The 12,613-nt window shown below is 33.4% G+C and overlaps 2 protein-coding genes across 3 annotated transcripts; one reads left to right on the forward strand and one right to left on the reverse strand.

Moving 5' to 3' along the window:
• The first annotated feature begins 1,369 nt into the window (after positions 1-1,369).
• Positions 1,370-7,605, forward strand: LOC110599899. Of its 2 annotated transcripts, none has more exons than XM_021736511.2 (16): positions 1,370-1,878; positions 2,635-2,756; positions 2,853-2,941; positions 3,023-3,058; positions 3,258-3,348; positions 3,603-3,645; positions 3,784-3,794; positions 4,149-4,213; positions 4,363-4,859; positions 4,938-5,025; positions 5,114-5,251; positions 5,338-5,906; positions 6,337-6,472; positions 6,574-6,642; positions 6,747-6,875; positions 7,077-7,605. In XM_021736511.2, exons 1-16 carry the CDS (start codon positions 1,661-1,663, stop codon positions 7,188-7,190), a joined length of 2,415 nt encoding a protein of 804 aa, XP_021592203.1. In that variant the 5' UTR covers positions 1,370-1,660; the 3' UTR covers positions 7,191-7,605. The 2 variants fall into 2 exon arrangements, with proteins under 2 accessions (XP_021592203.1, XP_021592202.1); XM_021736510.2 differs by having other exon boundaries at positions 1,371-1,878; positions 3,784-3,884.
• A 1,476-nt stretch (positions 7,606-9,081) lies between these two features.
• Positions 9,082-11,823, reverse strand: LOC110600312 (reticulon-like protein B3). The gene is made up of 5 exons (XM_021737132.2): positions 11,326-11,823; positions 10,102-10,282; positions 9,859-10,000; positions 9,517-9,586; positions 9,082-9,414 (listed from the first exon to the last, which is right to left on the reverse strand). The coding sequence occupies exons 1-5, from the start codon at positions 11,798-11,800 to the stop codon at positions 9,245-9,247; spliced, it is 1,038 nt and encodes a 345-aa protein (XP_021592824.2). The 5' UTR covers positions 11,801-11,823; the 3' UTR covers positions 9,082-9,244.
• Between the last annotated feature and the right edge of the window lie 790 nt (positions 11,824-12,613).

Consider the following 12,613-nt stretch of genomic DNA (forward strand, 5'->3'; position numbering starts at 1 on the left):
GTTAACTTAGACAGCACAGGGAATAAAGCTGAGTCTATATATATATTTAAAAAGATAAAAAAGAAATGTGACTCAAAAAGTTATCAATTCGCAAGAGTGACAAATGTCTTATTATTATGTCTTATTATTATATAAAAAAAGTAAATAAATTAATAAAGCAAGAGAAAGTTGGCATTAATATTATTATATACTAATAAATTAATAATACTTTTTAAGTGACATAAGTTTTTTTCTGTAATTTTTTTATAATTCGATATTCTCGTCTTTTTCTCTTTCTTAAATTTAATTTTTTCTTTTTTCTTTCTCATGAAAGACGATCTGCATCAATTGATTATCGATGAAAAAAATGTTATTGTCCCTATTAAGAATTCCAAAGATATTCCGATCATCACTTATGATTTCTATATAGTGAGAATGTTTCTCACATACAATTCAATCAATTTTCAGAATATGCAGACTTTTTTTCACAGATTTATAACGATAATTCTCGGACAATTAATGTATTAAAGAATTTGGTTACTAGTTACAAGCCACACATTTCATTTTTTATAGAAATAAAAACTCTTAGTTCTCGTATAAATTTTTTTTTGTAATTTTTTACATTTTGATATTTGCTTCTCAGTTAATAGATAAGAATTGTAAGGAAATCTTTCATTAATGTGAAAAAGTCGTGTGTCTGTTTCTGTGATTATTTTTTTTTTTAAAATTTTATTGATTTAAAAGGTAATGTTGAATGAAAGTTTACTAGTTATTATAAGTTTCTGGAATTGCAACAACAACGTCAGATATGAAATTTTATTTGAGATTTATCTCGTAGAATCTCTCTTCCGTGGTTTTGTTCGGGAGATTTTAATGATTTATACTCGAGAGATGATAAAGAAAAAGAAATATTTTTATCAAATTATCTTATGCAGGAGTTTAAACAGGCGTTTGAGAAGTATTTTTATCAAATTATTTTATGTAGGGATTTGCTTTTGAATGATTGTAAATATTTATTAGATTCTAGAACTGATATTTCTGTTAAATGGGTTCATTATGATATTATTCTAACCGCTCATATTTTATTAAGTATAATTATTTTTCTATTTGATGGATTTTTATTAATGAAATAAGTAATTTTTTAAATTAAAAAAAAAGAAAGAAAGGAAAAAGAAGAGGGAGGAGAAAACCCACGAGATGATGAGACGAGACGAGACGAAAAAGCAGAGAAAAAAGAAAAGACTGACGAGAAAAGAGTAATGAACCAAGATTAGACGGCCCATGCGTTAAGTAAAAAACCAAAGTAAAAAATAATAATAATAATAAAATAAAGGTTTTGCAGGCAGGCAGGCTCCCAATTGACGTCCATTGAAATTCCGAGGAGAGCATGCTATAAATAGTTGGAAAGGGCCAACCCACATAGCTCTCAGCTCCTACCCGTCAAAAAGCTTATACGCCAACTTTCTATTCTCAGACCCATTGTATACACATTTCCTGATTTTCTTGTCCCCTCAATTCAATATTTGATTGGACTCATTAAATTCTTGAATCACTTGATCCGCCTCCCGTTTTGCAAATCCTCCATTACCTTTCAATCGCTGGTTTAACAAGTAGGTTTACGAGTTTTGTGTTTGATGTTCTTGGGTTGACTAGGAAAAAAACAGAAACAGAAAAAGAAGAGATGGAGCAGAAGCATTTCTTGTTGTCTGCGTTGAGTGTGGGAGTTGGAGTTGGTGTTGGGCTGGGATTGGCATCTGGGCAGGGCATGAGTAGATGGGCTGGTGGAAATGGTTCTTCAGATGATGTCTCAGCTGAGCAGATTGAGCAGGAGTTGATCAGACAGGTGCTTGATGGCAGAGACAGCAAGGTCACCTTTGATGAGTTTCCGTATTACCTCAGGTAATTATGCCATTCCTCTTTGGTTTACAAATCATCTGTTAATGATTGTGTTTTTCCTTTTTCATCTGAGAATTGAAAACACCTTCCTTTGTTTTTCTTTGGTATACTTACAGTACTCCTGTCCCCCAAAATTTTCTTTTTCTTTTGATAATCCTCAAACAGTTTGCTGTTTGGGGATCTAATTAAATGGACTTTCTTTCCCATATTTGTAGATTCTTGATTCCCCTATTTCTCAGCAGATTAAACTGTATAAGTTCACTTTACTCTTCCATAGATACAAGCTGAGAAATCAAGATTCCAAATAATATATAATATTTATATTTTATTCTTAAAGTTCAACAATGATTTATAACAGCATGGCAACAACTTATTTAATATTGTAGGCACCTAACCTACCACCTTTCTTTTGTTCCCCTTTTTCTTTACTTTATGATTTTCAAGATTTTTGCTTCTTATGTGAATGTTTTTACTTGTTGGTTTCTTGATTATCATTGGATATCAATATACTTTGTGAATTACACAACTCAGTTATAAAAGAAATTTCAGAATCACGTTAAATATCGGGAAACCTTTCCTGACTTGTTGGGGATGATGAAAGTTGAGTCATGATTTATACCAGGATCAATAATTGTAACATTCCTGTGAACTACTTCCATGACATTATTTTGAATGATGCCCCATAAGTTACATACTGTACTGCAGTTTTTAGGATTTTAAATTTTTTGATGTTCTGATTCTGATGATGAGCGAATGCAGTGATGTAACTCGCATTTCATTGACGAGTGCTGCATATATCCATTTAAAGCACTCAGACGTTTCCAAGCACACCCGGAACCTCTCACCTGCTAGTAGGGCTATTTTGCTCTCAGGACCTGCTGGTATGCAAGGGGAAAATATGCCTTGCAATTTTTCATTTGAGTATCATCTTTCCAAGTTGATTTCTAACTTAGTCTTGTTGCAATTATCTTCTGAAGAACTTTACCAGCAGATGCTTGCCAAGGCTTTAGCACATTACTTTGAATCGAAGTTGCTGTTATTGGATGTTCCTGATTTTTCCTTAAAGGTGAGTATGCAATATATTCAAATATTCTATGTCACTTGGCTTCGAGATTTACTTATATTTTCAATGTTGTGCTTGCTACAGATACAGAGCAAATATGGATGCACTAAGAAAGAATCGGTAAGCATTCTTTTTCAACCGTCATATCTCTTTTTTTTTCCCTTCAAAAAACTCAAAGTGAATCAGACCATGCAGTCCCATGGGATGCTGTGCATTCTCAATGTTGAATTTTTCTACAATTCATCTGGTTATCCGTTTGAGAGGAGTCAATAACTTATAGGGCATTTCAATATTCTGATTTAGTTGCTTCTCCTTGTAGTCTTTCAAGACATCCATATCAGAGGCTGCAATGGAACGAATGTCCAGTTTGTTTGGTTCTTTCTCAATCCTTTCTCCAAAAGAAGTAAAAGGTACAGAAGAACTTAAGTTTCATTTTTGAAGAAGTCGTACAGCTTTTTCAATGAATGCCTTTTGATGTTTTTCTGAATGCTTATGCTGCTATAGACTGTTGAGATCTTCACATCCTATTCTAAGTTTCTTTTATGCTAAAACATTAAGTTAGTTTATATTTTGCTTCTATCTGCTCGGTTGTATTTGTTCTTTCTGTTTATATCCACTAATTTCTTCACAACAATCCTACTTGAGAACTTTCTTGTACTTGTAGGTACATTGTGTGGACAGAGCAGTAATTTGGATACTAAATCAAGGTACCACCTACTCCTTTAAGTACGACTCCCAACAGTAGAGACATAAAGCTTGGCTGACTATAGTTTAGTTGTGGGATTAAGCCCCATTTGGATTAGATGCTGTTCAATAGTTCTGAGCCTGTCTCTTTGTAATTGCAGAAGTATGGAAGGTATGAATAATCTTGGCAAACTTCGCAGAAATGCCTCTGCTGCATCTGACATAAGTAGCATTGCCTCCCAATCTGCTTCCACAAACTCAGGTTGCACATCTGAAATCATTTTGTTCTGTACAATATAAAACCTTAGAATCACCTGATATTTAAGTTAATATCAGTCTATGTCTATGAGTTTGGTAATTTTTCATTTAGTTGCTAGTTAATTAGCACTTAATGAATGATGACTTCCACGTTTGTCACATAAGTAATCATGTAGGATGCACTCAGAGATACTAATGTTGGAATGAGACCTTTCATGTCATCCTATCCTCTAATTTGCGGATACTAAGGGAATTCATTTGTTTTCAGCTTCTCTCAAGCGAGTGAGCAGCTGGTGTTTTGATGAGAAACTCTTTCTGCAATTGCTTTACAAGGTAATACTTTTCTTTTTGGGATAACATGTACACAATACAGTGCTTAATACTTGCTATGTGACAGTTTCTTCTGTTTGTAGACAAACAGATAACTAGCATCTAGCTTTAGCTTATTGCAGCTAAGACTTTGAGTCTTGTTATTCTTACAGGTATTGACTTCAATGTCACAAAGAAATTCTGTCATTTTATACCTAAGGGACGTTGAGCAGGTTTTTCTCCAATCAGAAAGGATGTACAACTTGTTCAGTAAATTCTTGAAGAAACTTTCGGGTTCAATTTTGATACTTGGTTCCCGTATGGTGGACCAAGAAGACGATTGCAGAGAAGTAGATGAGAGACTCGCCATGTTATTCCCATACAATATTGAGATCAAACCACCGGAAGATGAGACTCATCTTGTTAGCTGGAAAGCACAGCTGGAAGAAGACATGAAGATGATTAAATTTCAAGATAACAAAAACCACATTGTTGAGGTACTTGCAGCAAATGATATTGAATGTGAGGATTTGGGTTCAATTTGTCATGCAGACACAATGGTCCTTGGCAATTACATTGAAGAAATTGTGGTATCAGCAATTTCATATCATCTGATGAACAATAAGGATCCAGAATACCGAAATGGAAAGCTTGTTATATCATCTAAGAGGTAGATAACGCACCTTTTGTTGTAAGCTCGTTTAATATATATACAAATATTTTAATTATTATTCCATCTCTGAAGCAGCCTGTCTCATGGATTGAGTATATTCCAAGAAGGAAAAATTGGGGGGAAAGGTACTCTAAAACTGGAAACTAATGGTGAAGTTGGCAAGGTATGTTTGATATTACAATACATGTTTAATGGTTTGAGCATAACAGAATTTCGTTTCCTAATCACTTTCCCTATTTCATCAATTTTAGGAAACTGAAGGGGAAGAGGCTGTTGTTGCAAAGACTGAATCAAAGTCTGAAACTTCACCTGAAAATAAGGGTGAAATTGAGAAATCTGGTCCTGGTGTGAAGAAAGATGGCGAAAATCAAACTCCAGCAAAAACCCCTGTAAGCGAAAGCCATAGTTAGAAAATGGAGATCAATATGATTTTTAGTTGTCTAGCTAATAGCCTTATGTTGCTTGAATCTGACAGGAATTTCCTCCTGACAATGAATTCGAGAAACGAATCAGGCCAGAGGTTATCCCTGCAAATGAGATTGGAGTGACATTTGCGGATATTGGTGCCTTGGATGAAACTAAAGAATCACTTCAGGAGCTCGTCATGCTCCCTCTTCGAAGACCAGACCTCTTCAAAGGTGGGCTTCTTAAGCCTTGCAGAGGCATATTACTATTTGGGCCTCCAGGCACAGGAAAAACTATGCTAGCCAAGGCCATAGCAAATGAAGCTGGAGCAAGTTTCATTAATGTCTCAATGTCCACCATCACTTCAAAATGGTTTGGTGAAGATGAAAAGAACGTCCGAGCACTGTTTTCTCTTGCTGCAAAGGTCTCACCAACTATCATATTTGTTGATGAAGTTGATAGCATGCTTGGGCAGCGGACCAGAGTTGGTGAGCATGAGGCCATGCGGAAGATAAAAAATGAGTTCATGACACATTGGGATGGGCTGTTAACAAAACATGGTGAGCGAATTCTCGTCCTTGCTGCAACAAACAGGCCGTTTGACCTTGATGAAGCAATTATTAGGCGGTTTGAGCGCAGGTAAGTTTCTTTCTTCATTTATTTTGCCTCAAGTTTTTTCTTGATAGAATGTCTTATCCTTCGGAAGAAGCTTTATTTTTTACAGTACCGTATCCACAGTTCTTACTGCAAGACTGTTGCTTAGCAATTGTTTCAGCGTAACATAATGCTCAGTAAATCACTTCCTTTCACCTTATGTCTTGACATCCTTTCTGAAAATCTCATGGGCTTTAGAAAGATTTCTCTCCGCCATGATTAGTTGCTGCCTTCTAGATAATGTTCTTGATTGTGTTTTCTCTAATTTAGATGATATAGTGTTAAGCTAGTCACAAGTCTGAAATGCTGCTCTGAAAGATGAAGTGGAACCCATTCACGGAATTTACTATCTTTTAAAAGCGTTGAAGAAATTAGTTAATGCTTGCTAACTACTATAACCGTTATTTTCAAGCAGAATTATGGTTGGTCTTCCATCCATTGAGAGCAGGGAAATGATTTTGAGAACTCTTCTCGCTAAAGAGAAAACTGAGAATCTGGACTTCAAGGAACTTGCAACGATGACAGAAGGATATAGTGGAAGTGACCTTAAGGTTTGCCCATTTGTTTCTTATTTACCCATATATTTAGAGTATTGATCTATTAAATCTTTCATTAGCTGTAATCAGCTCATAACTTGACCACTTGTAAGCAGAACTTGTGCGTGACAGCAGCTTATCGACCTGTTAGAGAGTTGATACAGCAAGAAAGATTGAAAGATAAAGTAATCTCCTATCCCTTCTTAACTATTCCTTTTTTTTCATGGTCTAATTGTCTCATTTTATTTTTATTTTGTTCTGAATTTCTTTCTCAATGATCTTTCTGCAGGAAATAAAGCAGAAGGCTGAGGAAGGCAAAAGCTCAGAAGATGCTTCAAGCACAAAGGAAGATAAAGAGGAAAAAGTAATTGCTCTGAGGCCTTTAAACATGGAAGACATGAGGCAGGCAAAGAATCAGGTAATCTTTCATGCAAATTCAAGTCTTTTGTTGTTGATAAACTCTTATGTCACCAACTCACCATATGCTTATAGCTTTCTTGTGTCTGTAACGTCTTTATCTCTACTTAAGATGCCACTTTCTTGTGGTCACACTAGTTTCAGTTTCTCGAAGAAAAGTATTCCAGAAATAGAGCAATTCTAAATGAATTCCGCAATGCAGGTTGCTGCAAGTTTCGCATCTGAGGGATCAATAATGGGTGAGCTAAAGCAATGGAATGATTTGTATGGAGAAGGAGGTACAAGGAAGAAGCAGCAATTGACTTACTTCCTCTAGATTGTAGAAAGCTGTCATCTTGGAGGCACATCAGTAATGAGGAGGCTAAAGTTCAAGGAAAAGCTCTTGCACTGCAGGCATACAACAATGCAGCATTGAATAGAAGGCAGAGTCATCAGAGTGAAATTCTAGAAACTACAGCAGAGCTTGTTTCAGTGTTCTATTGTTTGCTTAGGCCATTCTAAGAACATTGGAAACCACATTTGGTATTGTAATTATGTTGTGGTAGTTGAAAATGCATACGGGTTTGAGGAATTTTGGTTGGAGGAGCCCTTTATGTTGGGTTTGTTGGATAATTTGCAGCCTATGAACAACATCCGCGTACAGTAGCATTTGTATATTGGTCATGTATAAACTCGTATAAGTCTTGTAGAATTTAATTTACGTGTGATTGGAGATCCGAGGTTTAAATCAATTCAACTCCCACAATCAAAGCACTAACTGCAGAACCTACATTGTAGACTGTGGAGCTTTGCACAGTGAATTTCCTTCTGCTAAGAATATTTACTCTTAAGATTAGAAGAAAAGAAAATCATATGAATCGCAATTATTCTGTGGAATAAAATACTAGGCTTCTGGAAAAATCATTTTTATAATTGATTTTAGAAAAAAATACTATTTAATCCTTATAATATATAAAAAATTACTAGTTAATCTCTCGATTTTAAAATATATATTAAAATATTTTTGATATTTTAAAAAATATATTAATAAATCTCTCTAATAATTTTACCTTTAAATATTTTATTATTTAATTTTTATATTTTTAAAAAAACTTATTAATTGATCCATTAAATTTTTATAAAATTTACTAATTAGTCCATTTGTATCTTAAATTTTTTTATAGTACCTAACGCTAAAACTAATGGAGTTAACAAATAGTCTTTTTAAAATGTGAGAAATATTTTAATATACTTTTTAAAATTAAATAATCAATTAATGAGTTTATTCATATTATAAAGACTAAATAGTAATTTATCCTTAATTTTATATATTTTATATATAGTGCGCAACTAAAGGGACTACGGCCCTTAATTATTTTTAAAATTATGTTAATAGATTAATATAATTTGATTTTTTATTATTTAATCTTAATGTCCTAAATATTAATAAAAAAAGTATATATAAGAACACTATGTTTTTAGTTTTCATTAATTCCTCAAATTTTTTATTAATCTCTAATAATTTCTAATTTTTAATTTAGTATTAAGATGAAAGTATTAAACTTATTTGATTTTCATAAAAAATATAAAAAATTAATTAAATTAATTATTTAAAACTTACACTCACAATTTAATTTTAGTTTGATGGTAAGTGTATTCGAGTAAATTTGAGAGGTTAAGTTCTACTTTTTCAATTTTTAATCTCATTTTTAAAAAAAATTATTCAAAATTTTTGTATTAACAAATTAAAATTTAATAAATATTTTATTTTAAATTTCTAGTTCCGCTAAGTGTGTATATATGTATATATAAATATATATATATGTATCCACTAGGTTACATATTTAAGGTTGTTTGATCAACCTGTATTGGGTGCTCTGTCTCTCCGTTTCTCCTCTTCCTACTGTTATTTCAATTCCAATAGGAAGGTATGAAAAGGCCTTATGAAGAATTCTCCCTTAGCCAGTAGCCTGCAAAGATCTAAGCTTGGTTCTCAGAGAAGCTCATCTCAACATCCTCTACACCATGCGTCTTATTACTGAACAAGTCTGCATAAGTGTTTATCCCGTGATTTACAGAATTTAACGATTTAGGTATTTGAAATTTATATTTCCCACCATAGAATTCAATGGGATGTAGATTAACAGTGTATATTGATTGTAGTGTGTGCATTGATTGTAGTCATTCATATGAGCATGTATAAAGCGGAAGTGCAACATCAGACAAAATAGAATTTTAATTTCCATTATATTAAATTAATTTATGGGCGTCCAAGCACCCCAGTAGCAGAAAGTAGATATCTTTTAATCACAACACCACCTTTGATAAACTCCTCTTAACAGAATTGCCTAGTCTCTATAGGAACTTAGCCAACACTACAACGGTCCCTCTTTAATCCTTCTTCTTTTCCTTCAATGGCCCCTTTGGAATTTTACTCAAATACTTTGCATCCAATTCTGCATACTGTTTCTTGATCTCAATCCATGCCTTCTCAGAAAATGAATCAACATGGTCCTCATATTTCTCGTAGAACACAGGCAGAGAGTGCAGCAAAACGAAGGCTGTTAAAAAGAAATATAAATATGTCAAGAAGTGTCAACAAACAAGTTCTTACATTTACAATTTTCAAACGATAATCTAATTTTATCCGCAGAATTCTATACCTATGTAGATCAAGGTCAAGAAGTTGAACCAACTCCCAACAATGGAAAGAACCCACAAGCCAGCAATTACCTGACAGCCATAAAAGCGATCATACCACATAATTAGCAGCCACAGCATATAATCTCAGTACATGTTTAAATGTGCCAATGCGACTCTATGATCCATTTATAACATCTGTAAATTGGCACATCAATCGGGCCAAAATACTGGAAACTACTTGGAAGCAAACGTGTCCTGAAAGTACAAATGCCTAGAAAGCAATATATACAAATCCTCTCTCCAACAAAGACTTCTCCATTACAAGGTGAAACCACATTACAAAATGCAAGCATTCAACTTACAGTAAGGAACTTCTTCACATCTTTCCCGGATGCAATAACATGTAATACGGCCAACGCTCTATTAGTTTCAAGTCTCAATGCAGATGCCACTTCCAGGACACGTTTTTCAGGGATCACAATTTCTGGGATTTCAGGTGGGGACCTAATTGAAGAACACAATAAAGCCAGGATCAGGAGGAAAAAGAATCACATCGCTGAAACTGCAGACTGGGGAAAAAAGAAAAAGGAAACTCAACACCTTACTTGTTAATAAACGTGGATGCATTGGACCACAGAAAAAGGATAGCAAGCGAGAGTATTGATATATGACAAATCAGAGTGATTAAGTGGTATTCAAGCAATTCGAAGAGAACCCAGACTGTGGTTGCCGCACCCAGAATACTTGCAGAAATTCTATTGTTCCTCCAGAGAAGAACATCAGCAGCTAAACCAAAAAATCTATAAATAATAAGTGTGAGGAAGAAAGAGAAAGAATTCGGAGAAACAAGAGATTATTCTCCCAGGGCTTTTAATATGTTAACTAAATATCAATTTCTGCTGCTCTTTCCAATTCATGGTACCATGCTATATGGAAATGTTGAATGCCAAAAACTACGCCGTTACAAGATACTCCAAATTTGTATTTCTGATAATTAAAATAAGGGCGGAATATTATATTACAAAAAGATGCTTAATGCCAGCATTCACGTAATGATTTTGAATGAGGAATTAGCACAAAGGTTAATTAATTAAAGTATGGAAGAATATTAGATTCATTGGATGTGATAGAGAACTTGCTTAAATTAATTTAAATTATATTAAAAACCACACATTGTCGTACGTAATTCAATCTATATTCAAATAAAGCTCTAATTAATTACTTCATCAATCTAATCACTCACAGAAAATCTATGTATATATGAAATTCAATTATCATAATTTTAAATCTCTCCATCCAAATGACCAATCTATAATTGATCATTAAAGCCATCAGCATGTGGTCACAAACTGACAAATCATTACATACCGCTAATGACAAAACAATGACGCATGACACATGTAATTCCAATTCCAAAACATCTAATTGCACGAATGAACGAACCTAGTCTGCTCGAATTGAATTTCAAAACTTGCCGCTACTGCACGCTTTAGCCAAGGACACAAAGCAGTAGAATTCTCAATAACATATAAGTTAAAACTATACAAATTCCTGAAAATCAACAATCATTTTTTCTAGCAGCAAATCGAATGTCAAGTTAATTATCACGATAGACAATCTAAAAAAAAAGAAAAATAATCAAATCCCGTGTAGCTACACGCTTTAAAAAAAAGTAAAGGAGAATCTCAAAAGCATATACAAAAATTAGAAAGAAAAACAGAATCCTCATTCAATATTTGATCATTGATCAAACACTCAGAAAAATGAATTAAAGAACACAATCGCAAATGTTTATAAGACAGCGAGAGAGCAAGAGAGAAGAATGGTACGTTTTCCACCGCCCAAGACTTTGTGGATGGGTTTCTCTCTTCCAAAGAGACGAAATATCTTCGATTTGACGGCATCAACCTTGGAAGGTTTATCATCGTCGGAATCAGAGGAAGATGAATCGTGACCGTGGATCTTCTCGGTGATCTTATCCATTAGCGATTCAACGACTGAATGCTCCGCCATAGATCTTCGCCGCGAAAAAAAAAAACAAGAGAAATTCGTGTCCCCGTGTGATATGAAAAGGTTTGCCAAGCAATGCAAGGGGAATTCAGGTTTTCTAGTATGAGGCTTTGATGGAGGAATGGGAGCGATACGAGATGAAATATGAGCGGTTGAGAGGTTTACAAGTCTGTGCTTGAGGCATGGAGAACGAACCTTCTTGATATGGAAATAACGGAAAACGAGGAACGTTGCTGGTGTCTGGGGAACATCGCGAGAGAATTCATCCTCACCAACTGTCATGGCTGTGACCATCTTCAGCTAATCAAAATTTACTACATACATCAATTTTTATCATCCAAACTTAATTAAAGAATAATATTAATTCTGAGAGGAACAAAAATATTAACCCTCCGTCTATTTCTCATATATATTTTCTTTAACATTTATGCTATGTTGGGACAAAATTGTAGAGAGGAAGAAGGATGGGTGAAAAAATAAAAAAATAAAAGAAAATAAATTTATTTTTTATTTAAAAATGAAAGAAATGAAAAAAATAAATAACTGAAAATTGTAAGATATTCTTATTGTGTAACTTACATTTTTGCTAATAGTAACGAAATCAAATCTATAATAATACATTTTACTCAAATCGTCCATTTATATTTTTTATAAGGGTGGAATAAATTATATATATATAATAAATAAATTTTATTCTGTTCAAAAAAATAAATAAATAAATTTTATTTTTATATCAATTTATTTTATTAAAAAAATATGAATTGTATCAAACATTTGTACATGTGAAATCCAACCATCTTTATATTTTTTTAATTAAACTTATAATATTGTCATAAAATTGAATATAAATAAGAATAGTGTTATAAAGAAAATCTAAAGAAAAATTCATGTTAGAAGTTTCGCTCTATAATTTCTTTGTGACTTGATACTCTCACCTTTTTCTTTTTTTTTAAATTTAATTTCTTCTACTCCCTTCCTCATGGAAGACGATCTACGTCAATTGACTATCGATGAATTAAAAAAATGTTGTTGTCCCTATTAAGAGTTATTAATTTCTTCTACTCCCTTCCTCATGGAAGACGATCTACGTCAATTGACTATCGATGA

The sequence above is a fragment of the Manihot esculenta genome, chromosome 14, assembly GCF_001659605.2.
Source record: "Manihot esculenta cultivar AM560-2 chromosome 14, M.esculenta_v8, whole genome shotgun sequence".
Lineage (NCBI taxonomy): Eukaryota > Viridiplantae > Streptophyta > Magnoliopsida > Malpighiales > Euphorbiaceae > Manihot > Manihot esculenta.

Coding starts and splice junctions, on each gene's coding strand:
- LOC110599899 (XM_021736510.2), top strand. CDS start 1,661: ATGGAGCAGAAGCATTTCTTGTTGTCTGCGTTGAGTGTGGGAGTTGGA. Junction 3,885..4,148: donor ATCTGCTTCCACAAACTCAG/GTTGCACATCTG, acceptor ATTTGTTTTCAG/CTTCTCTCAAGCGAGTGAGC. Junction 6,643..6,746: donor AAGAAAGATTGAAAGATAAA/GTAATCTCCTAT, acceptor ATCTTTCTGCAG/GAAATAAAGCAGAAGGCTGA.
- LOC110600312 (XM_021737132.2), bottom strand. CDS start 11,800: ATGGTCACAGCCATGACAGTTGGTGAGGATGAATTCTCTCGCGATGTT. Junction 9,587..9,858: donor ATGTGAAGAAGTTCCTTACT/GTAAGTTGAATG, acceptor TATGGCTGTCAG/GTAATTGCTGGCTTGTGGGT. Junction 9,415..9,516: donor CTTGACCTTGATCTACATAG/GTATAGAATTCT, acceptor TCTTTTTAACAG/CCTTCGTTTTGCTGCACTCT.